Here is a 22,587-nt window from a genome sequence, read left to right as displayed (position 1 = left end):
CCAGAAGTTGGAGGCTGCAGTGAGCTATGATTGCGCCACTGCCCTCCAGCTGAGTGACAGAGCAAGACTCTAACTCAAAAAAGAAAAAGAGGGCCGGGCGCGGTGGTTCAGGCCTCTAATCCCAGCACTTTGGGAGGCTGAAGCAGGAGGATCATTTGAGGCCAGGAGTTCGAGAACAGCCTGTCCAACATGGCGAAACCCCGTCGCTACTAAAAATACAAAAATTATCTGGGCATGGTGGTGAGCGCCTGTAATTCCAGCGACTCCGGAGGCTGAGGCAGGAGAATCACCTGAACCTAAGAGGCGGAGGTTGCAGTGAGCTGAGATCGTGCAGCTGCACTCCAGCCTGGGTGATAGAGGGAGACTCTGCCTCCAAATACCTAAGTAAATAAATAACAGATCTATAGGCGGAAAACAACGTGTCAGTAATTGTTCCTTTGCTTTGGTGTCCCCGGGCAGAAGGCGGGCCCCCACCCCGGGGCATCGCACGACGCAGCTCCCTTCTCTGCAGACGGAAGTTTCCCCAAGCCTGGGAAGACGAAGTGGGAGGGACCCACCGTGCGAAGATCCTCCTGGCTTCCAGGGAAGGGAGGGCGGGCCTGCAAATAATAGCCGGGGGCAGGAGAAAGGCTCCCATTGGTCGGAGGGCGGGTGACGAACAAGGGGCGGAGTTTTCCTGGGGGGCTGGTGGGGGCAGTAAAAGGGAGGGGGTGTGCACCGCCGGGTGTCAGTTTCGGAACCCCAGCCAGCTCACCTCCGCGCCGCTGAACCCGAGCCGTACCTCCGGCAAAGGTTTTCCCTCCTCCCCCGGCTGAGGGCTTCTGGCGCCCGGGCACCCCCGCCCCGCGGTGCCCCACATTCCCCCAGCCAGGGGCCGTTGGCGCGTGCGCTCCGTGCGGCTCTGCTCCGCGGGACTTTGTTTGTTTCCTCCTGGTCCCTCTTTGTTGGGCTGAACACCGGCCTCGCCAAAGCCCCCCACTCCGGAGGGAGTTCGACTTCTCCAGCAGGGCGGCTGCAGCGCGCTGCCCCGACCCCGCCTGCGGCCCCTCACGCCGCCAGTGCTCCCACCCCGCCTTCCTGGCACCCCGCCTGCGTCCGTTCGCCCTAGGAAGCCAACCGCGACTTCATTGATGCACCCATTCCAGTGGTGTAACGGTGAGTCCCCGGGGCGAGGGCCGAGCCTACGTGGGGCTGGTGGGAGCCGCGGCGCGAGGCGCAAGGTCGGACAGCAGCGCGCTGGTCCTCCCTCGGGAACCAAGTTTCTCCTGAAATGGGACGGTCGAGAAGGCGTCCTGGCGCCCCACTCTGCTCTGCACAGCGCGGAATTTGAAACTATCCAGGTTTCACTCCAGGGCCTGGAAGGGGCCTTCGGACGGGCGGCGGGCCAGGGGCGTGGGAGCCGAGGGGTTCCTGGCCTTTGTGTGGCGTCCCCGCTCTTCTACCCCCTTCCCCTGCCTTTGTGCGCTCAAACTCTGTTCTTTGTTGTGGTTGTTGGAGGAGAATTAAATCCGCGCTCGGGCTGGGATCTCCTAGAGGGAGCTCAAGTTCCCGGCCTGAAACTTTGCAGGCTATTGTAAATATGTATACGGTGCAGCGTGCGGGACGGGGCGCGGGGGTGGCTTCCTCTGGCTTTGTTGGTTTCCCACGGGCTGCTGGCATGGCTTAGTGCCTGTGGAAGACTGGATTAAAGAGTCGCTTTCGGCCGGGCGCGGTGGCTCACGCCCGTAATCCCAGCACTTTGGGAGGCCGAGGCGGGCGGATCACCTGAGGTCGGGAGTTCGAGACCAGCCTAACCAACATGTAGAAACTCCGTCGCTACTAAAAATACAAAATTAGCCGGGCGTGGTGGCGCATGCCTGTAATCCCAGCTACTTGGGAGGCTGAGGCAGGAGAATCGCTTGAACTGGGAGGTGGAGATTGCAGTGAGCCAGGATCGTGCCATTACACTCCAGTCTGGGCAACAAGAATGAAACTACATAAAAAACAAACAAAAAGCCGTTTTCCTGAGTTGATAAACCCTTGCAGAGAGCTCCGCTCCCGGCTGCCCCTGGGATGCCAGGCTGGCCTGGCGGGAGCCGTCCTTTCTGGCCCCAAAGCCGGATTGGGGTGTCTGCTCCTGAGCCCAAGTGAAGGCTGCACTTCCAGACCCGACAACCCCTCGCCCCATTTCTCCCCAGGCCTGGGTGATGCTTCTAAGTTAGTTCATTTTACCTGAGGCTTTTTGGAGGTTCAGGTGATACTGGGTTAGGCTGGAATCTGTTTCCTCAGCCAGCTACCCAAATGTAGGTGTTTCCGACCGGGACACTTCAAAACCTTGGATACTAATCGCCCCCCTCCAGCCCCCCTGGGGTCCCACTCTTGACCGCGTTGTTCCGATGCTTGGAGAGTTTCTGGGAGAGAGAGATGGGAAGCAGCTGGCCTTATCTGTCAGTATGGCAAGCAAGCTAGTTACAAGGGGAAAAAAATCATTCTTGAGAGTACTTCTGCCAGATCTTGGATTAATTATGTCAAGAGGCTTTGTTTTAAGGCACGGTTTGGGTAGCATGTACACCCCCACGTCCCCCCACCCCGCCTTCCTTCTTTTGCTGGTCAGATCTCATTTCCTGAAAATGAACCAAGCCGTATGTGATAGGCGGTTTTGTGGGAGAGGGGGCAGAGGATGGGGGTTGAGGAAGGCCCGTGCATCCTAGCATCTGGGAAAGATTCCCCTTGGCTGGGAAAGAGAAGCAGTTCCCAGATCCCCTGGTCTTTCTTGGCCAGCCCTTGTCTGACGTCATTCCTGCTCCCAGCCTGCCAGATGAGATGAGACATTCTGATGTCAACGCTTTCATAGGTTGGCGGAGACAATGGAACAGAGACTTAGGGAGAAATGAGGCAGCTGTTAGTAACACTGCCCTTTCTGGGCAGCCCCCTTTCATATCAGGTTTTAGACTTGCTGCTTTTTTTTTTTTTTTTTTTTAATTTTCTTGAGATGGAGTTTCACTCTTGTTGTCCAGGCTGGAGTGCAATGGTGCGATCTCCGTTCACCACAACCTTCGCCTCCCAGGTTCAAGCGATTCTCCTACCTCAGCTTCCTGAGTAGCTGGGATTACAGGCATGTGCCACCACAGCCGGCTAATTTTGTATTTTTAGTAGAGACGGGGTTTCTCCATGTTGGTCAGGCTGGTCTTGAACTTTTGACCTCAGGTGATCTACCCGCCTCAGCCTCCCAAAGTGCTGGGGTTACAGGTGTGAGCCACCGGACCCAGCCCATTTTAATGTTTTTTTTGAGAGAGAGTCTTACTCCGACAGCCGTGCTGGAGTGCAGTGGCATGATCATGGCTCACTGCAGCCTCCAACTCCCAGGCTCAAGGGATCCTCCTGCCTTAGCCTTCCAGCATAGCTGTGACCATAGGTGTGTGCCACCACACCTGGCTACTGGCTAATTTTTAATTAATTAATTTACTTTTACTGATAGGGTTTCACTACATTGCCTATGCTGGTCTTTAACTCCTGGGCTCAAGCAATCCTCCCACCACAGACTCTCAAAATGCCGGAATTACATGCAGGAGCCACCTCGTCTGGCCCTCTTTGCACTTCTTAGAAAAGTGACTGAGAGATCCTGTCCTTTGACTCCAGTGAAGAAGCAACCCCTCCCCCACCCCTTCAGAAACTACCTGGAGTCCCTCTTTCCTGGGGCTGGTATTCTCTGTCCTTATATAGTTTTAAAGAAAAACCTTACTGCAATGTCAGCTTTTGACCAAGAGACTATTTTGCCATTTCTTTAATAGTAACACAAGCAAATGAACCATCTCCTCTTGACTATGCTCTTCCCACCAACCTCTTTAACATGTAAAATACCAAGCTCACTGATTCAATCAGTGGGGAGATAAAGGGGAAGCCTTTATCAGGCGGGATAAGATGGTGGGGATAAACTGATCAGAAGACTTACAGGGGGCCATCGTGCTTGTGGAGTGCACAGATATCCTCTGTAATAGCTCTGACCAGGTTCTGCAAGTTCCCAGAACTGGAAACCAAAGGAGGTTTCAGCTCATAAACGGTGCCTGGAAGAACTAAGGCAGATAGGGGGTTAGACCCTCTTGTAACATCAAATACTGCTGAGAAAGGAGCTGAGAAGACAGCTGGGAGCACCAGGTCTCGTTGGAAGGGAAGTCCTAAGGCCCTTTTCCAGCATAGACTGAAGTTTGCCACTCTAGCCAGTCTGCCATGATGTCTTCATGGAAAATTGTTCTTCTTTGACCCAAAGAAAGTAAATATTTGGGTGGGAGTGGTGGTGAAAACCACTTTCTCTCTAACCCCTGCTGGAGCCTAGACACAAGGGACTTCCTGTTGGGCACAGCAAAGTTTAGTAGCTAATTATTTCTTTCATTTCAACTTAATCAAAAAGTCTTTCAGAACAAGAACTTTTACTTTCTGTTTTCCCACAATGTGTAGGTCAGTGCATAAAGCAAGCCCTCAATCATACTCGCTGGTTGACTGGTGATCCATTAGTGGAGGGCAGTTTCTGGGCAGTTTTCCCAAACATCAGTCCTGCTGCTTTGAAGTGGGAGGTTTTGCCAAGGGGACCAGGTTATTTTAAGAAAATGGGGAATTATTTATCTGTTAACTAGTTATTGAGAACAAGCCAAACTCTAGGCTAGGCCGGACACTGGAGAATATACAAAAGTCCAAGTTGGAGTCAGCAAACCTAGGAGGTTCAGGCTTTTTTAAAATTTTTCTTGAGATGGAGTCTCGCTCTGTCGCCCAAGCTGGGGTGCAGTGGTAAAATCTCAGCTCACTGCAGCCTCTGCCTCCCAGGTTCAACTGATTCTCCTGCCTCAGCCTCTCGAGTAGCTGGGACTACAGGCGTGCACCACCATGCCCAGGTTTTTTTTTTTTTTTTTGAGATGGGAGTCTCTGTTGCCCAGACTAGAGTGCAGTGGCGCGATCTCGGCTTACTGAAACCTTCGCTTCCTAGGTTGAAGCAGTTCTCCTGCCTCAGCCTCCCGAGTAGTTGCGATTACCGGTGCCAGATGCCACACCCAGCTAATTTTTGTATTTTAGTAGAGATGGGGTTTCACAATGTTAGCCAGGTTGGTCTCGAACTCCCGACCTCAGGTGACCTGCCCACCTCGGCCTCCCAAAGTGCTGGGATTACAGGCGTGAGCCATCACGCCTGGCCTGAGCCTCACTTTCTATGGTGAAAATCTTTGTGTCTTTTTTTCCTATGTGGTAAGATCATCTAATCATTCTTCTGTCTTTTCTTTTATTTTTTTTGAGACAAGGTCTTACTCTGTGGCCCATGCTAAGTGCAGTGGTGCAATCGTGGCTCACTGTAGCCTCGACCTCTCAGAATCGAGTGATTCTCCCATCTCAGCCTCCTGAGTAGCTGGGATTATAGGCACTTACCACCACACTCAGCTAATTTATCATTATTATTATTTGTAGAGGTGGGGTCTTACTATGTTGCCTAGGTTAGTCTTGAACTTCTGGCCTCACGCGGTCCTCCTGCCTCAGCCTCCCAAAGTGCTGGAGTTACAAGTGTGAGCCACCACACCCAGTCTGTGCTTTCTTATAATAGTACTTATCATATAATCAATGATTAGTGCACATTTGAGTTACAGTAACTGAATGATGTAAGACAGTTACTGAGTAAGCAGGGGCCAGAACAAATGATGGAGGTCATGAGTGCTGTAGAATTCAAGGAAGAGAGGTTATTGGACTATCACAGGCTTGATGGGCCTCAGAAGAGCATTTCAGGCAGGGAAAGCTGTGTGAACAAAGGGAAGCAGGTAAAGACAAGGTGGTGCAAGAAATAGTGAAAAAGACTGGCCTACGTGGGGTAGTATTTGAGAACTTTTAAGTAGGAAGTTGTGAAGGGACAGGGTGAATGTTTTAGGAGGACTTGAAGCCAGTCATGAGTTTGGAAAATACAAGATCAAAACGACTAAGAGGGGGCGGGGTACAGCGGCTCATGCCCTGTAATCCCAGCACTTTCTTGGGAGGCCAAGACGGGTGGATCGCTTGAGGTCAGGTATTCAAGACCAGCCTGTCCAACATGGTGAAACCCAGTCTCTACTAAAAATACAAAAACTAGCCAGACGTGGTGGTGTACACTTGTAGTCGTAGCTACTCAGGAGGCTGAGGTAAAAGGATTGCTTGAACCCAGGAGGCGGAGGTTACAGTGAGCCAAGATAGTGCCACTGCACTCTAGCCTGGGTGATACAGTGCAAGACTCTGTCTAAAAATAAGAAGAAGAAAAAAAGCAACTAGAAGGATGTGTCAGGCGTGTGGGGTAAATGAGAGAAGGAACTAGAAACAGGGGTGACATCAACTAGGAAACAGTAGGAGGTGATGAGTGTTTGCAGTAGGGCTGTGGCAGTAGAATTGGACACAGTCTGAAAGAGGTTTGAATGGAGGCTTGTTGTATACTCATCAGTAAGGGATGAAGAGGACTGATGTCCAAGTTGACCTCCAGTCTTTCAAGCCAGCGTTCTGCTAAGTTGTGGTAGCACTCGTCGTTAGCATATAGAATTCTGTGGCATGTGAATGCATCCTGGCTCCTAACCAAGATGTCAGGAAAGTGCCTGGAACCCAAGGCCTGGGTACAGAGAACCCTTTGGAGCTGGGCTTTCCTAGCTATTTGACTGTGGGCGGGTTACTAAATGACTGAGTCTTTTTCCCCTTGGTGGGGGAAGTAACCTTTACTGTGGCAGTACAAAGATTAAATTGATAGCATGAGAATATGCTTAGGATGTAGCAGGTGGACAGCAAATTCCAGCTCTCTCATTCATCAAGAACTCCTCTCTTTCCCTTTCCCTTCTGCCATCCTCAGCCATTTTACTTTTCTTTTTTTTTTTTTTTTTTTTTTTTTTTTTTTTAGATGGAGTCTTTCCCTGTCTCCCAGGCTGGAGTACAGTGGCACGATGTCGGCTCACTTGCACCCTCTGCCTCCCAGGTTCAAGTGATTCTCCTGCCTCAACCTCTGGAGTAGCTGGGATTACAGATGTGTGCAACCATGCCCCGCTAATTTTTTAATAGAGATAGGGTTTCACCATGTTGGCCAGGCTAATCTCAAACTCCTGACCTCAAGCCATCCACCCGCCTCGGGCTCCCAAAGTACTGGGATTACAGGCATGAGCCACCAGCCACCATGCCTGGTCAAGTCATTTGACTTTCTACTGGGCTGCTCTCTTTCCAGCTACAGCTTGGCTACCACAATTCTAGGTGTCTCTGAGAGGCATGATCCCCCCCGCTGTGACTATAGCTTCATGCCTATAGTCCCAGCACTTTGTGGGGCTGAGGCAGGAGAATCTCGTTGAAGCCAGGACTTGGAGGCTACAGTGAGGCATGTTTACACCACTGCACTCTAGCCTGCAGGGACAGAGTGAGACCTTGTCTCCAAAAACAAATGAACTTCCTTTTCCAGCAGATCTCTTTGTTTCTTTGCTCAGAACCTGGTCACATACCCACCTGAACATCAAATACTGGCAAGGGGGAAAGGGAGAAGTGACTGTCATGATGGGTAGGCCAGTCAGTATTTATCCCTGAGTCCTGTGAGAAGGGACGCATCTAGTGGCTGGCCAGTGCTTTTCAAACTGAATGTGCAGGAGAATCACCTGAGGAGCTTGTTAAAACGTAGGTCCTGGCTGAGTGCCGTGGCACATACCTGTAATCCCAGCACCTTGGGAGTCCAAGGTGGGTGAATCGCCTGAGGTCAAGAGTTCAAGACCAGCCTGGGCAACATGCTGAAACCCCATCTCTACTAAAAATTCAAAAATTAGCCAGGCATGGTGGCGTGCACCTATAATCCCAGCTACTCGGGAGGCTGAGGCAGGAGAATCTGGGATTCTTGAACCTGGGAGGCAGGGGTTGCAGTGAGCCGAGATCGTGCCACTGCCCTCCAGCCTGGGCAACAGAGCGAGACTCTGTTTCAAAAAAAAAAAAAAAGCATAGGTCCTGATTCATTTAGGCCAGGATGGACCCGAGAGTGTATGTTTCTAAAAAGCTCCCAGAGGATGCTGTTGCCATTAGGACCGCACATTGAGGCTTTGAGTAGAAAGAGGGAAGGTGACCACAGTAAGGGAAGTTGCAACCTCCTCCCCACCCCCATCGCCACTTTCTGGAATGCTGGCCCAGGACTTGGAGTGAACAATTTCTATTCTAGTCCTGGCACAGCTTGTCTTCTGGAGCAGGTGGCTTAATAATGACAAATGACCTTTGCAATTGTCCTTTGCAATTTACAAAGCATATTTTCTTACACATTCATTTTCAGTCCTCTCTCTGTTTTGCTTGTTTTTATATAACAAAGTGAAGCTTAGAGGTAACTTCTTAAAGGTCATATGGCTAGCTAGGGAGAGGGGAGTTGGAACCCAAATAATAATTTCTCAGCTAAGGCTATATGGGTTCTGACCTGATAGAATTAAGTTCTCCAGTTTCTGCTCATTGCCTAAATTCTTTTTTTTTTTTTAATAGAGATTGGGTCTCAACGCTGTCACCCAGGCTGGTGTACAGTGGTGTAATCACCGATCGTTGCAGCCTTGTACTCCTGGGCTCAAGTGATCCTCCCACCTCAGCTTCCTGAGTAGCTGGGACTACATAGTAGTACATGCGCTACCATGCCCACCTAATTTTTCTATTATTTTTTGTAGAGATGGGGTCTTGTGTGTTGCCCAGGCTGGTCTTGAAGTCTTGGCCTCGAAAGATCACCTGCCTCAGCCTCTCCAAAGTGCTGGGATTACAGGCGTGAGCCATCGCACCCAGCTTGCCTGAATTTATTATCTCTTAGATGGGGATATTGTTTTAAGTATTTTGGATAGTATTCAATTTTGTAGATCAGATTTACTCAAGATTACATAGCTAGTAAGTGTTAGAACTAGGATATAAAACTGGAGCCACTGAATCTGAGGCTTAGGTGCCCGGAGCCTGCCAATTATTTCTATCCTGCTGACACAGTGCCATCAGCCCAGCAGTAAATTTCCAACCCTTATGATTTTTTTTCCCTCTCCCTTTGCAGGGTGTTTCTGTGGCCTGGGACTGGTTAGCACCAACAAGTCCTGCTCCATGCCACCCATCAGTTTCCAAGACCTTCCACTCAACATCTATATGGTCATCTTCGGCACGGGCATTTTTGTCTTCATGCTCAGCCTTATCTTCTGCTGCTATTTTATCAGGTACGTGGATCCCTGGCTGAGCGGGGTGGGAGTCCAGCAGGAGGGAGGAGACCAGGGCTGTGGGGTAAAGTGAGCGAGGATCCCACAGCAGAGTCACCAGTCTTATACTGGAGGCACTACTTTGAGGACATGGCTGAGCCTGCTTTTCTCTAGGCCCCTGAGGGTCTGGTGTTTCTATTTACATCAGCCTATCAAGTTGTTCCTGAGCATATAAGGTCACCACGGGTTGGGCTGCATCCCACCACCTCGCCAGTTATTCTAAGGTTGCCTAGAATTTCTGTGTGACTGAGTCATAAAGTTAGCAGTCCCTTCCTTGTCTGTCTGTCTCTATTCCTACTCATGCCCTTTGGGTGGTCGGGAATAGGTGGGCATCAGTTATGCCAGCATCATGTTCCTTTGCCCTCCTGGGACCTGTTGTTAGCCCTCCAGATACTAATATTAGGAAGCAAGCCAGTGTCTAGAGAGCTACTTGGGGTTTTGTTTCGTTTTGTTTTTTTGAGATGCTCAGGCTGGAGTGCAGTAGTGCGATCTCAACTTGCCGCAACCTCCACCTCCCAGGTTCAAGCAATTCTCCTGCCTCAGCCTTCCAAGTAGCTGGGATTACAGGCGCACGCCATCATGCCTAGCTAATTTTTGTATTTTTAGTAGAGATGGGGTTTCACCATGTTGACCAGGCTGGTCTCGAACTCCTGACCTCAAGTGATCCACCCACCTCAGCCTCCCAAAGTGCTGAGATTACAGGCATGAGCCACCACACCCAGCCAGAGCTACTTGTTTATTCTGCCTTATAAGCTCTTATTTTTGAGAGTGGAAAAAAATAAAACCAAAACAAACCTAAAGAACTGTCATTTATTCTTTTTTTTTTTTTTTTTTTTTTTTTTTTTGAGACGGAGTCTTGCTCTGCCGCCCAGCCTGGAGTGCAGTGGCCGGCTCTCAGCTCACTGCAAGCTCCGCCTCCCGGGTTTACGCCATTCTCCTGTCTCAGCCTCCCGAGTAGCTGGGACTACAGGCGCCCGCCTCGTCGCCCGGCTAGTTTTTTGTATTTTTTAGTAGAGACGGGGTTTCACCGTATTAGCCAGGATGGTCTCGATCTCCTGACCTCATGATCCGCCCGTCTCGGCCTCCCAAAGTGCTGGGATTACAGGCTTGAGCCACCACGCCCGGCCCTGTCATTTATTCTTAATTGCTTAGGGATCCAGAGGAAGACCTGGAGTTTGGCAGGGCTCTTCACACTCCAGGAATGCTTTCTGTCTCCTCCTGAAGGACTTGGGAACTGGTGGCTGTTTTTTTTTGTTTTGTTTTGTTTTTTTGAGATGGTGTCTCACTTCATCACCCAGGCTGGAGTGCAGTGGCACAGTCTTGGCTCACTGCAACCCCTACCTCCTGGGTTAAGGCGATTCTCCTGCCTCAGCCTCCCTAAGAGCTGGAATTACGGGTGCATGCCTAGCTAATTTTTATTTTTAGTAGAGACGGGGTTTTGCCATGTTGGCCAGGCTTGTCTCGAACTCCTGACCTCAAGTCCAAGTCATCCACCCGCCTCGGCCTCCCAGAGTGCTGGGATTACAGGCATGAACCCTCGTGCTTAGCCTCTGGTGGCTGTTTTCTATAAAAAATTTTGAGCATGACTGGTATTTAGAATGGGAATCAAAGTAGTAGTGTTTCTGACTGGCGTTTACTGTTGGCATTGACAATTCCTCATTGTGTGGGACTCTTCTGTGCTTTGGAGAATATTGAACATCCCTGGCCAGTAGGGCATGCTAGTAGTCTTTAGGGCCATTGTGGCCATCAGCTGTCTCCCCCGCCACCCACACATTACCAGATGCTTGGGTAGACATCAGCTGGAGTCTGGGCTGGTGACAGGTCAAATAATTTAAGAAGATTAAATTAAGATTAAGGAAAAGGCTTTGCTGGCTTTATTCCTAAAATGCCCTTCTGGGTTTGAGTGCTTTGCTGGAAGGCAGCTACAAGAGAGGCAGGTACTAGTCCATCTTCCCCAAGGCTGGAAGAACTCCCTCTAAGAAGGGGAAGTGCCGTCAGGCACATCTCCCCACCACTCCCAGGTGCTACCTTGGACCTGTTCTTTCTCAGAACTTTTCACATAGGTCCCTGAAACTGGAATTTTCCATGTAAAAATCTATGCAGAAGAGATACTGGTTTATCTTCCCTCTTGTACAATTGGGTCTGAAGATTGCACCTAACCATTAAGTGGAGGTAAGGGTAGATTTCTGGTATCTCTTCTCTCTTCCTGTCTCCTCCCCTTTCCTGAAGGCTGTTTTTTTCCTCAAATTCTTCCCGACCACCAGCCTCCCAACTCCCGCACCCCCGTGTTAAGCAATTCACACTTAAATCCTGGAGACAGAGGATGAAGATATACCAAATACCAAAGATTTCTTTATGATGAGGCTGAGGTGGGTTTGTAAAACCAACTCTCTTTGTTCCCTTTCCTCCCTGCTCCGCTTGCCCACCACACACACACACGCACACACACACACACACACACACACACACACAGAGGCATACATATGCCAAGCAGCAAAGGGCTTCAAGAGACCATCTAGGCCAGGCACCATGCCCTTACCTGTAATTGTAGCACTTTGGGAGGTCAAGGCAGGAGAGTCGCTTGAGTCCAGGAGTTTGAAACCAGCCTGGGGAACAAAACTCCATCTCTACGAAAATGACCTAGAGAAAATTACTCTGGGCTAGGAAGTGGGTGACTAGGGTTCATTTCCTAAATCAACCAATAATAGGTGTGACCTTAGGTTTTCTTTTTTATTTTTTTATTTTTTGAGACAAGGTCTTGCTCTGTCGCTCAGGCTGGAGTGCAGTTGTGAGATCTCGGCCCACTGCAACCTCCACCTCCCGGGCCCAAGCCATCCTCCCAACTCAGTCTCCCAAGTACAGGGGTGTGCCACCATGCCCGACTAATGTGTTGATTTTTTGTAGATAATTTTTTGATTTTTTTTTGTAGTGATGAGGTTTCACCACGTCACCCAAGGTGATCTCAGACTCCTGAGTTCAAGCCATCTGCCTGCCTCAGCCTCCCAAAGTGCTGGGATTACAGGCGTGAGCCACAGTGCCTGGCCTTTAGCCACTCTTTACCAAGGACTTTTCATAGGCCAGGCATTGTGGTCACCATTTTATAAACCATTTAGCTCACTTAATCCTCAGTTTAGGTATTAGCCCACTTTATAAATGAGGAACTTCATGCTTAGACAGTTTAGGATCTGCCCAAGGTGATACATAGAGGAAGATACAGAGGTGGACAAGTCTGGTAGCAGTGACCTAGGGTCTTGCCGAGTCCTTCCAAGTGTTTGCCTTTTGAGTTGTATTCCTTGAAGTAGAGGAGTTGCTGTAGGCTCCACGGCCACCCGCTTGCAGGTCAGGGTCAGTTCTCGCAGAAGGACAGGCTGGAGAGCTGTGGATTGCTGATTTCTTTTTCTTTGGCTATAGTCAAAGAACAGAACAGGGCCGGGCATGGTGGCTCATGCCTGTAATCTCAGCATTTTGGGAGGCTGAGGCAGGTGGATCACCTGAGATCAGGAGTTTGAGACTGGCCTGACCAACATGGTGAAACCCCGTCTGTACTGAAAATACAAAAATTAGCTGGCTGCGGTGGCAGGCGCCTATAATCCCAGCTACTTGGGAGGCTGAGGCAGGAGAATCGCTTGAACCCAGGAAGTAGAGGTTGCAGTGAGCTAAGATCATGCCATTGCACTCCAACCTGGGCAACAAGAGTGAAACTCCATCTAAAAAAAAAAAAAACACAAAAAAAACAGAACAGTAACCACATGATGCTAAAAGCTGCCCCCACTGTGGTGCTACTCAGCACCACCTGTTCCTTCAGTAATCTGCTCCTTCGTCACCCTGCCCTGCTCTGTAGCCTGCCTGAAGCCTGCTGACCCTGAAGTTTCACAGTCCCAGAGGCTCACTGGTATGTGGTAGCCTGTGAATGTCTATATATAGAAAGACACACAGGCGCAGAAACCACCACTTCCTCTCCCTGCTTCTCGGTTTCCTCCTCAGCCAAAATAGGCCCCACTGCTCCTGACCTGGTGAGCTTAGCAGCCAAGGCCAGCCCCTCGCTCATTCTTTCCCCTCTCTCAGAGCTGACCTCTGCCCTACACAGGAATGGAGGGGCCGGGGAAGTACAAATAGGCAGGAAGGGAAACATTATTTTCAGGACCTGGATGCATTGTTTGTTCTAAAAGGGAAAAGAGGAAAGGGAGAGCCACTGGCAGCGGCTAGAAATGGTCTCATTGAAATCGGGGTATTTTTAGTTGCTGTGCTCACCCAACAGCTGAGAAGGCCACCTGTCCAGACTGGTTGGTACTAGGCCCCCAGCTGGGATTGCCCAGGGTTTTTGCTTTTTACTCTATTTTCCTTGCAAGCTTTTCGGCCACATTTCATCATGATCTCATCCTTTCTGAGCTGAAATCTACATGCAGGATGAGGGGGCAGCTCTGAAGCTTCCCTGTTCTGAGTTTTGGAGGATCCCTGGGCAAAACCACTAAAGGATCCAGCCAGACAAGAGGCATGAGGGGTGAAGAAGTGGTATTCTAGGTGCCTGGGGTACAGAAAACAGAAAAAGACAGCGTCTACTACATAAGTATAGCCACGTTGCAGGTGAGACATTAGTGCCTCAAAGATGCATAGCAGTCCCTCATTCCCCAGACAGTTAAAAACACAGGCTTTTCACCACTTCCTTATTTACTCTGCACGTACCTCATAACAGAGCAACAGTGTCTTTCTCCCTCAAGGCGGCTGTGAGCTCCCTGTCTATGGGAACACTTCCTTTCCACCTCAGCTGAACCCAGTGTCAGTCAAACAACAGTAGCCACCTAAGCGTTGGGTATGTCCTGCCCTGCTCATTTGGAAATTGGGACAGAGACACATGTGTATGTACAAAGACCTTTTCTGGACCAAGGAGCTGTCTGCAAAGTGAAGGATGGGACAGTGGGAGCCTTGCTTAGGCCTTTAGCCCAGCCCTGCATTAAGCAGAAAGGATATTGTTGGGAGAAGGGGGAGGGGAGGGGATGGTGGATGTGCTGCCCTAGCGCCCAGGCCTGTGGCATGAGTCCACTTGGACTGGAACTCTCAAGAGGCTCCAGGAACATGAACCTTGCCAGGTCACCTGACTTCCCATTAGGAACAATGGAGGAGGCTGGCAGCCTGATCTTATCTGTCCTGCACTGTGTTGCGGGCCTGGCTCTGCCCCCATCTTCTGCCTCTTCCATCACCCAGGCAGCAGCTTCAGCTTCTCACCACACCACCTTCCACTGGGGCTCTTTGTGACTGGAGCCTCCCTTTTTTTGACTTGGGTCAGCCATCCATCTATCCACTCATTTGTTTATTTACTAAAAAAAAACTTTTTTGACAGCGTCTCACTCAGTTGTCCAGCCTGGAGAGCAGTGGGGGCAATCCTAGCTCATTGTAACCTCTGAACTCTTGGGCTCAAGTGACCCTTCTGCCTCAGTCCCCCGCAAGTAGCCAGGACTACAGACATGCACCACCATACCCGGCTAATTTTCTTTTGTTTATTTATTTTTGAAGAGACAAATTCTCTCTGTATCACCCAGGCTGGTCTCAAGCTCCTGGCCTCAAAGCTCCTGACCTCAAGCAGTCTGCCTGACTTGGCATTATTCTTTATTTCTGTTTTCAGCCATTTAAGAATTAAAAACCACTCTTAGGCTGTGGACCCTGCAAAAACAAGTAGTGAGCTAGATTTGGTCCTCAGACTGAAGTTTCCTGCTTCTCCTGGCTTGCTGGGTTTCTATGTTTCCTTCCACATAACCCAGGACTATGTTAAGAAGTGATCACCAGGAAAAGCCCCATAAGGTTCCCCCATAGCACACATACAGGAGGCTGTGTTTTTTTTTTTTCTTTTTTTTTTGAGACAGGGTCTTGCTCGTCACCCAGGCTGGAGTGCAGTGGTGCGATCTCTGCTAACTGCAACCTTCGCCTCCTGAGTTCAAGAGATTCTCATGCCTCAGCCCCCAACTAGCTGGGATTACAGGTGCATGCCACCATGCCGTGTGAATTGCCCTATGAATTTTTGTATATTTTGTAGAGTTGGGGTTTTGCCATGTTGCCCAGGCTGGTCTCAAACTCCTGAGCTCAAGCAATCCGCCCACTTCAGCCTCCCAAAATGCTGGGATTACAGGCATGAGCCATCCCCCCCAACCCACATACAGGAGGCATTCTAAAGCTACCCACAGAGTTCAGCATGGAAGATCCTCCACCCCTTCCTTGAAAATAATATGGCACCAAAGCCAGTGTATAATTATGGTCTCGGCCATTTACACAGCAAGCCATTCAGAGTTGTAAACTTAATAAAAGGTAGGGTGTGTCCCAGGACCAGATCAGATTCTCAGGACTATGATGTATTCCACCTGACTGGGGGACAGACCACATTATATGGTAAAGAGCTTGAACTCTGTCATCACACCAACTTTGATTCACATCCAGACTCTGCTACCAATTAGCTCTGTGATGTTTGGGCAAATAAATTCACTTCTTTGAGCTTCATTTTTCTTTTTCTTTTTTTATTTTTTTTTTGGGACAGAGTTTCACTCTTGTTGCCCAGGCTGGAATGCAATGGCGCAGTCTCGGCTCACTGCAACTTCTGTCTCTCGGGTTCAAGCTATTCTCCTGCCTTAGTCTCCCGAGTAGCTGGGATTACAGGCATGCCACCACGCCCGGTTCATTTTGTATTTTTAGTAGAGACGGGGTTTCACCATGTTGGCCAGGCTGCTCTCAAACTCCTGACCTCAAGTGATCCACCTGCCTTGGCCTCCCAAAGTGCTGTGATTACAGGCATGAGCCACCGCACCCAGCCAGGCTTTATTTTTCTTACCTGTAAAAGCGAAGGTATCTCACTCTTAGAGTTTGAAATCATTAAGAACATATATGAATATGTTAAGTGTCCCAGTGACACATAGCAGGTGCTTCATAACCATTATATTATGCTATTGCCATTAGAAATGGCATGCCATGTTTTGGCCATTGAGAGTCAGCCCGTATGCAGGCCACCAGCTTAAAATGAAAAGCAGAAAACAAAGGAGGCATCGTCTGTTGTCTGGCACAGTGAAGGGAAGAGTGTGCTTTGGTTCCAGAATACTTAGGTTCTCCGTGTGGAAAATTCCCCAGGGTCAACAGAGACTTATTTATCCTGGCTTAACAGAAATAACCCTTTTATGCTTATCTGGCTAACTTCTGCACACTCAGTAAACACAGTGTTGATTTCTATACAGTTTGGGTGACTGAAGGAATTTGCCGACCAGAAAAAGGCAGGGTGAGTGAATGAGCTATTTGGGGTGCTGTGCTGGAGGGTCCCCCAATCTGTGTATGAGACCTGGTGGTGAATTTTGAGGCTGTCAAACCCGAGTAAGAGTCTTAGTCCTTCATCAACCCTTGTTGGCCCGCTTAGGTCCAAAGTATGCCCTGTGGTGTGTATGAGACAAGCACCCCTGCCTGCCCTCAGAAGAATGCCCAAGCAGCCAACCAGCCTCTCCTGCTTTGAATCGTTCTGTTTAACATGCTTTCTCCAATTTTTTTTTCTCTTTCTCCCAGCAAACTCCGGAACCAGGCACAGAGTGAGCGATACGGATATAAGGAGGTAAAGTGCTGTGTATTCCCCCAGAAGCTTCCTTCTCTGCCTGACCTGATAGGAAGAGGCAAAGAGGGCAGGCTCAGGCTCTCCTGGGCAGGAATCCCCCTGGCCTCACCTCTGGGCCTCCCTGAGGCTAACCCCCTTCAGTGTCTGAAGTCTGGCTTGCCCCAGGCAGTCCTGGGGACTCCCTTCATTGGTTGATACTACCTGGCTGGCCCCAGTGGTTGGTTTATTCTTTGGACATCATGCCTCCTCTTTCTTTTCAGGTGGTGCTTAGAGGTGATGCCAAGAAGTTACAATTGTATGGGGTAAGTGTGCCAGGAGAGTGTGCAGGAGGGCCCCCACAGGTGAGGCAGACAGCACCTCCCTCCAGCTCTCAGCCTGGACGCTTTTCAGAAAACTGCTTAGTCTATGCTTTCATATCTCCTTTGGCCAAATAATAGACACATCTCAGCAAGTAATTAACATGTGGAATTGATTACATCTGCAACAGCCTCAGGCAGAAGACATGAAGGGTCACAGAAGGGTTTAGATGAGTAGTGCCCCACGGCCCCAGGAATCCCACAATGCATAATTTTTACCAGGAGGATGGTCACACCCTTTTATGCCATAGACAGAATTCAGCTAACTTTCCCTATGTTCAGCCCCTATGTCCTGGTTGTTACCATAGAAAATGAGGTCCTTTTACCTTTGTGTATACCCCATCTTAACAGACTAGAACTGACTAGTGTGTTGATTCCCGTGGCTCTCCCATTTCTCTCCCACCAGACTCCCATCCATACACCAATTCTTTGAGTCCCCTCAACTCTGACTTGAGGAATTAGTTATATCCTATTCCTTTCCTACGTATGCCTCTAAGGTCACCTAACCCATTTCCCAAGGCTCCTGATCATGACCACAGACACTCCTGCTCTGAGCATGTTTGTGGTTGTCTGGGAGCGGGGAGGATCACAGTTCCACTAAACACGAGACCGCCTAGACATGGCCTCATTTTGTCTGTTACGCCTCAGCAAGTGCAGGTGTTTCCCAAGCCCTTCTCTAGGAGAATAATTCAACTGAGATCAAGGGAGTTAATATGTAGGGATGTGGGAAGTCTGGATTTAAAGACTGTAACTGGGCTGGGCGCGGTGGCTCATGCCTGTAATCCCAGTACTTTGGGAGGCCGAGGTGGGTGACTCACCTGAGATCAGGAGTTCGAGACCAGCCTGACCAACATGGTGAAACCCCATCTATACTAAAAATACAGAATTGGCTGGGTGTGGCGGCGCATGCCTGTAACCCCAGCTGCTTGGGAGGCTGAGGCAGGAGAATTGCTTGAATCTGGGAGGTGGAGTTTGTGGTGAGCCGAGATTGCGCTGTTGTACTCCAGCCTGGGCAAGAAGAGTGAAACTCCATCTCAAAAAAAAAAAAGAAAAGAACATAACTGATCACATATACCATGCCCCCATCCTTACCTCTGGTTGGTATTAAGTGCCACCTCACCAAATGTGTTGTGCAAGAAAGGATCGAAAACCTTTTTTTTTTTTTTTTTTTTTTTTGAGATGGAGTCTCGCTCTATCACCCAGGCTGGAGTGCAGTGGTGCGATCTCGGCTCACTGCAAGCTCCATCTCCCAGGTTCATGCCATTCTCCTGCCTCAGCCTCCCGAGTAGCTGGGACTACAGGCTCCTGCCATCATGCCCGGCTAATTTTTTGTATTTTTAGTAGAGACGGGGTTTCACCATGTTAGCCAGTATGGTCTCGATCTCCTGACCTCATGATCCACCCGCCTCGGCCTCCCGAAGTGCTGGGATTACAGGCGCGAGCCACCGCGCCCGGCCAAAAACCATTCTTCTAGGACAGTACTTTCCAGTGCAGTGGAAACTTCTGTGATAATAAGAATGTTCTTTATTCGCACCATTCAATATGGAAACCATTAGCACCATGTGGCTGTTGAGCACTTGAAATGTGGTGAGTGTAACTGAGGGATTGAATTTATAATTTCATCTAATTTTGGTTAATTTAAATTTAAACAGCCACATGTGGTTAATGACTACCATGCCATCAATAAATTTAAACAGCCACATGTGGTTAATGACTACCATGCCATCAATACAGTTTTGTAAAGGATGGCTAAAAAGTTTCCCTGCCTTGTAGAACAGACTGGGCTAGAGCTTAGTTTTCTTGTCTGGGGATGAATGAATGAGATGCTTCCCCAGTTTCCTCACACACCTGCTCCTTTCTCTCTGCAGCAGACCTGCGCAGTCTGTCTGGAAGACTTCAAGGGGAAGGATGAGTTAGGCGTGCTCCCGTGCCAACACGCCTTTCACCGGAAGTAAGTGGGAATGTGTCTAGGGTGCCTGTCAAAGGAGAAATAATCAGGGATCATCTTCTGGAACCTTCCAGTCTCTGCCACTTTCTATTTACCCCTTGCCAGTGATGTCCCTGGTCCTGCGTGAACACAGAGCAAAGCCCAGGGGTATTAGGTTGGGACAGGGATAGGGATATTCTTCTGTTTTTTTTTTTTTTTTTTGAGATGGAGTTTTGCTCTTGTTGCCTAGGCTGGAGTGCAATGGTGCGATCTCAGCTCACTGCAACCTCTGACTCCCAGGATCAAGCAATTCTCCTGCCTCAGCCTCCCAAGTAGCTGGGATTACAGGTGCCCGCCACCATGCCTGGCTAATTTTTGTATTTTTAGTATAGATGGGGTTTCACCATGTTGGCCAGGCTGGTCTCGAACTCCTGTCCTCAGGTGATACACCTGCCTCAGCCTCCCAAAGTGCTAGGATTACAGGTGTGAGCCACCATGGGATATTCTTGTTTCGAGAGACAACTGGAGCAGTGTGGTCTATCTTGTTAGAGATTACCGTTCTTCATTTGTTCCCAGGTGTCTGGTGAAATGGCTGGAAGTTCGCTGTGTCTGCCCCATGTGTAACAAGCCCATTGCTGGTCCCTCAGAGGCCACGCAGAACATTGGGATTCTATTGGATGAACTGGTGTGAGTGCTGCCACTACACCGAGACCTGGAGAAGACCTCTTGCCTCATGGATGCCTGGTCCCTCTGCACAGCTCCAACCAACAGGACTGTAGGGTGATGATGATCACTTTCCCAGTGATGGGAAGGGTGGTCTAGGGCTGGGTTTCCACCCTCAGTTTGAGACCAGTGCCAGACGTGCCCCCACTTCCTGCCTCCTGAAGCCTTCTTCCCTGCTACTCCATGCTGGTGGCCTCTCCCATCAAGACCACTGTCTCCCGGTACTGGACTATCTACCTGCCTTGTCCCTGTAATGGGGGGAGGCATTCACCCCGATCAAGAACATGGAGAACATCCTCTTTCAAGGCTCCCCTTAGGAGGATGAACTGCCCTGATCCAGAAGGGATGAGATGGGCTCTGCCCTCTCTACAACCTTCCCTCCCCTTCCCACTCCTTCCAGAGGAAGATTAGAAGGGAAGGAAGGAAAGATCAGGGAACCAAGCGCCTCCCCGGGAGGCAAGGGAGGCTCTGTAGAAAACAGAAGAGCAGGGACATAAAGGAAAATGTCAATGTTTACATGGGACCTATGGAAACAAAGGCTGGCCGGCGCCGGCTGACTCCAGGGTAAGAGAGGGCCCGTCCCCTGCCAGGACCCACGGTGCTATCCATTCAGTCTCTTCCTCAGTTAATCTCGGAGCTTCCTATTCTATGTTGAGGTTTGCGGGCCCCTCTAGAGGAGGGCTAGTTCTATGCTTAAATTGATTCCCAGGGGCCTTTTTTTTTTTTTTTTTTTGGATCAAAAGGGGTGTGGGGATGGGGGTGTCTACGGTTAAGCAACAGATACCTCCTTCCCTTTGTAAATAGTATTTTTATACTTCATCCTCACCGCTCAGGCTTTAGATATGAAATCCCCAGAATGGAAGGGGGTGGGGATTTTCTGTTCCTCCCTGGAGTGGGTGAGGGTGGAAGAAAGTTACATATTTAAAGAAAAATAAATTTAATAACAAGTTTCTCTAACCTACTTTTGCTTGTGGTTGTGGCTGCCTGGCCCTTTTCTGCCAATAGAGGGGAAAAAGTTCTCGAATTGCCTCTTCTCACTTCCCCATACCCAAATCAAACACACACACACACACACGTTCCTGATCCTTTTTAAATTTCTTTATCTTTTTGAGGCAGGGTCTCACTCTGTCATCGAGGTTGGAGCATAGTGGCGTGATCACAGATCACTGCACCCTCCCTGGCTCAAGTGATTCTCCCACCTAACTTCCCAAATAGATGGGACCACAGGCGTGTGCCACATGCCTGGCTAATTCTCTAAAATTTTTTGTAGAGACTAGGTCTCCCTCTGTTGCCCAGGCTGGTCTTTAACTCCTTGCCTCAAGCAATCCTCCCACCTCAGCCACCCACAGTGCTAGGATTACAGGTGTGAGCCACTGCACTCAGCCTAAAAGTTCCTAATCCTTAAGAACAAAAATCGATCTTAGATTATTAGCTGAACAATATATGTTAGGATTAACACTAAGGTACATTAAGACCTTGCTAAACCAGGCTCTGTCTCATTTGTAGCATATTTTTAAAGGAAGTCAATATTTTCAATCACAGCATTCCATCAACTAAGACTTGAAACTAAGAATTCTACTTATAATTCAAGCAATTGTCAGTGCCCTGAACACAACTAGTCACAACTAAAAAGGTCTAGATGGCTACCATACAGGCTTTGATCTCTCTTTTTTGTTGGTTTTGTGGTGACAGTCTCTGGAGTGCAGTGGTACAATCCCGGCTCACTGCAGCCTCCACCTCCTGGCTTCAAGTGATTCTCCTGCCTTAGCCTCGTGAGTAGCTGGGACTACAAGCATGTGCCACCACACCCAGCTAATTTTTTGTGTATTTAGTAGAGACAGGGTTTAACCATGTTGGCCAGGCTGGTCTTGAACTTCTGGCATCAAGTGATCCACCTGCCTTGGCCTCTCAAAGTGCTGGGATTACAGGCATGAGCCACCGTGCCCAGCCCTTAATTTTTTTTTTTTGAAATAAGGTTTCACTCTGTCACCCAGGCTGGAGTGCAGTGGCACAATCATGGTTCACTGTGGCCTTAAACTCCTGGGCTCAAGCAGTCCTCCCACCTCAGCCTCCAAGCAGCTGGGGCCACAGGCACACATACCATGCCCAGTTGGGTTTTGTATTTTTTGTAAAGATGGGGTCTCACTGTGTTGCCCAGGCTGGCCTCAAACTCCTGGGCTCAAGTGATCTGCCCACCTCAGCCTCCCAAAGTGTTAGGATTACAGGGGTGAGCCACTGTGCCCAGGCCTCTTATTTTTTCTTAGCTACTTGCTGACAATTGCTGCCACCTCTGCCACCTCTAGCAGTGTTACATGGTGATGCTTTATGGTCCCGTGTGCACTCAGACCTCGCATCCATGCCCTCCAGCTTTGTTCTGCCCATGGCCCAAGGAAGCACTGAGTTAGGAGGGGGCATTCAAAGTGCATTAAGAGTGTTGGGAATGGCCTGTAATACCAGCACTTTGGGAGCCCGAGGCAGGCAGATCACTTGAGATCAGTTTGAGATCAACCTAGCCAACATGGCAAAACCATGTCTTTACTAAAAATATGAAAATTAGCTGGGTGTGGTGGCATGCGCCTGTAACCCCAGCTACTTGGGAGGCTGAGGCACGAGAATCGCTTGAACCTGAGAGGCAGAGGTTGCACTGAGCCAAGATTGCACCACTGCACTCCAGCCTCGGCCACAGTGAGACTCTCAAAAATAAAGTAAAAATGTTGGGAGTGATTTTTGTGACCATAATAAGCATGGAACAGCTGGGCCTATGTTGCCCCGGAGTGTTGAACACAGAAAGAGCATTTGCTGAGTGAGTATACT

The 22,587-nt window shown here is 49.4% G+C and overlaps 1 protein-coding gene across 1 annotated transcript; it reads left to right on the top strand.

Annotated features, from left to right (window-relative positions):
* The first annotated feature begins 956 nt into the window (after positions 1 to 956).
* RNF122 (ring finger protein 122) lies at positions 957 to 20,895 on the top strand. The gene is made up of 6 exons (XM_010372192.2): positions 957 to 1,155; positions 8,996 to 9,152; positions 16,722 to 16,767; positions 17,028 to 17,069; positions 18,992 to 19,074; positions 19,627 to 20,895. The coding sequence occupies exons 1-6, from the start codon at positions 1,131 to 1,133 to the stop codon at positions 19,739 to 19,741; spliced, it is 468 nt and encodes a 155-aa protein (XP_010370494.1). The 5' UTR covers positions 957 to 1,130; the 3' UTR covers positions 19,742 to 20,895.
* The last annotated feature ends 1,692 nt before the right edge of the window (positions 20,896 to 22,587 follow it).

This window comes from Rhinopithecus roxellana, chromosome 9, assembly GCF_007565055.1.
Source record: "Rhinopithecus roxellana isolate Shanxi Qingling chromosome 9, ASM756505v1, whole genome shotgun sequence".
NCBI classification, from domain to species: Eukaryota; Metazoa; Chordata; class Mammalia; order Primates; family Cercopithecidae; genus Rhinopithecus; species Rhinopithecus roxellana.
Note: the sequence above shows the minus strand (reverse complement) of the source record. Positions and strands in the feature narration are given on the sequence as shown.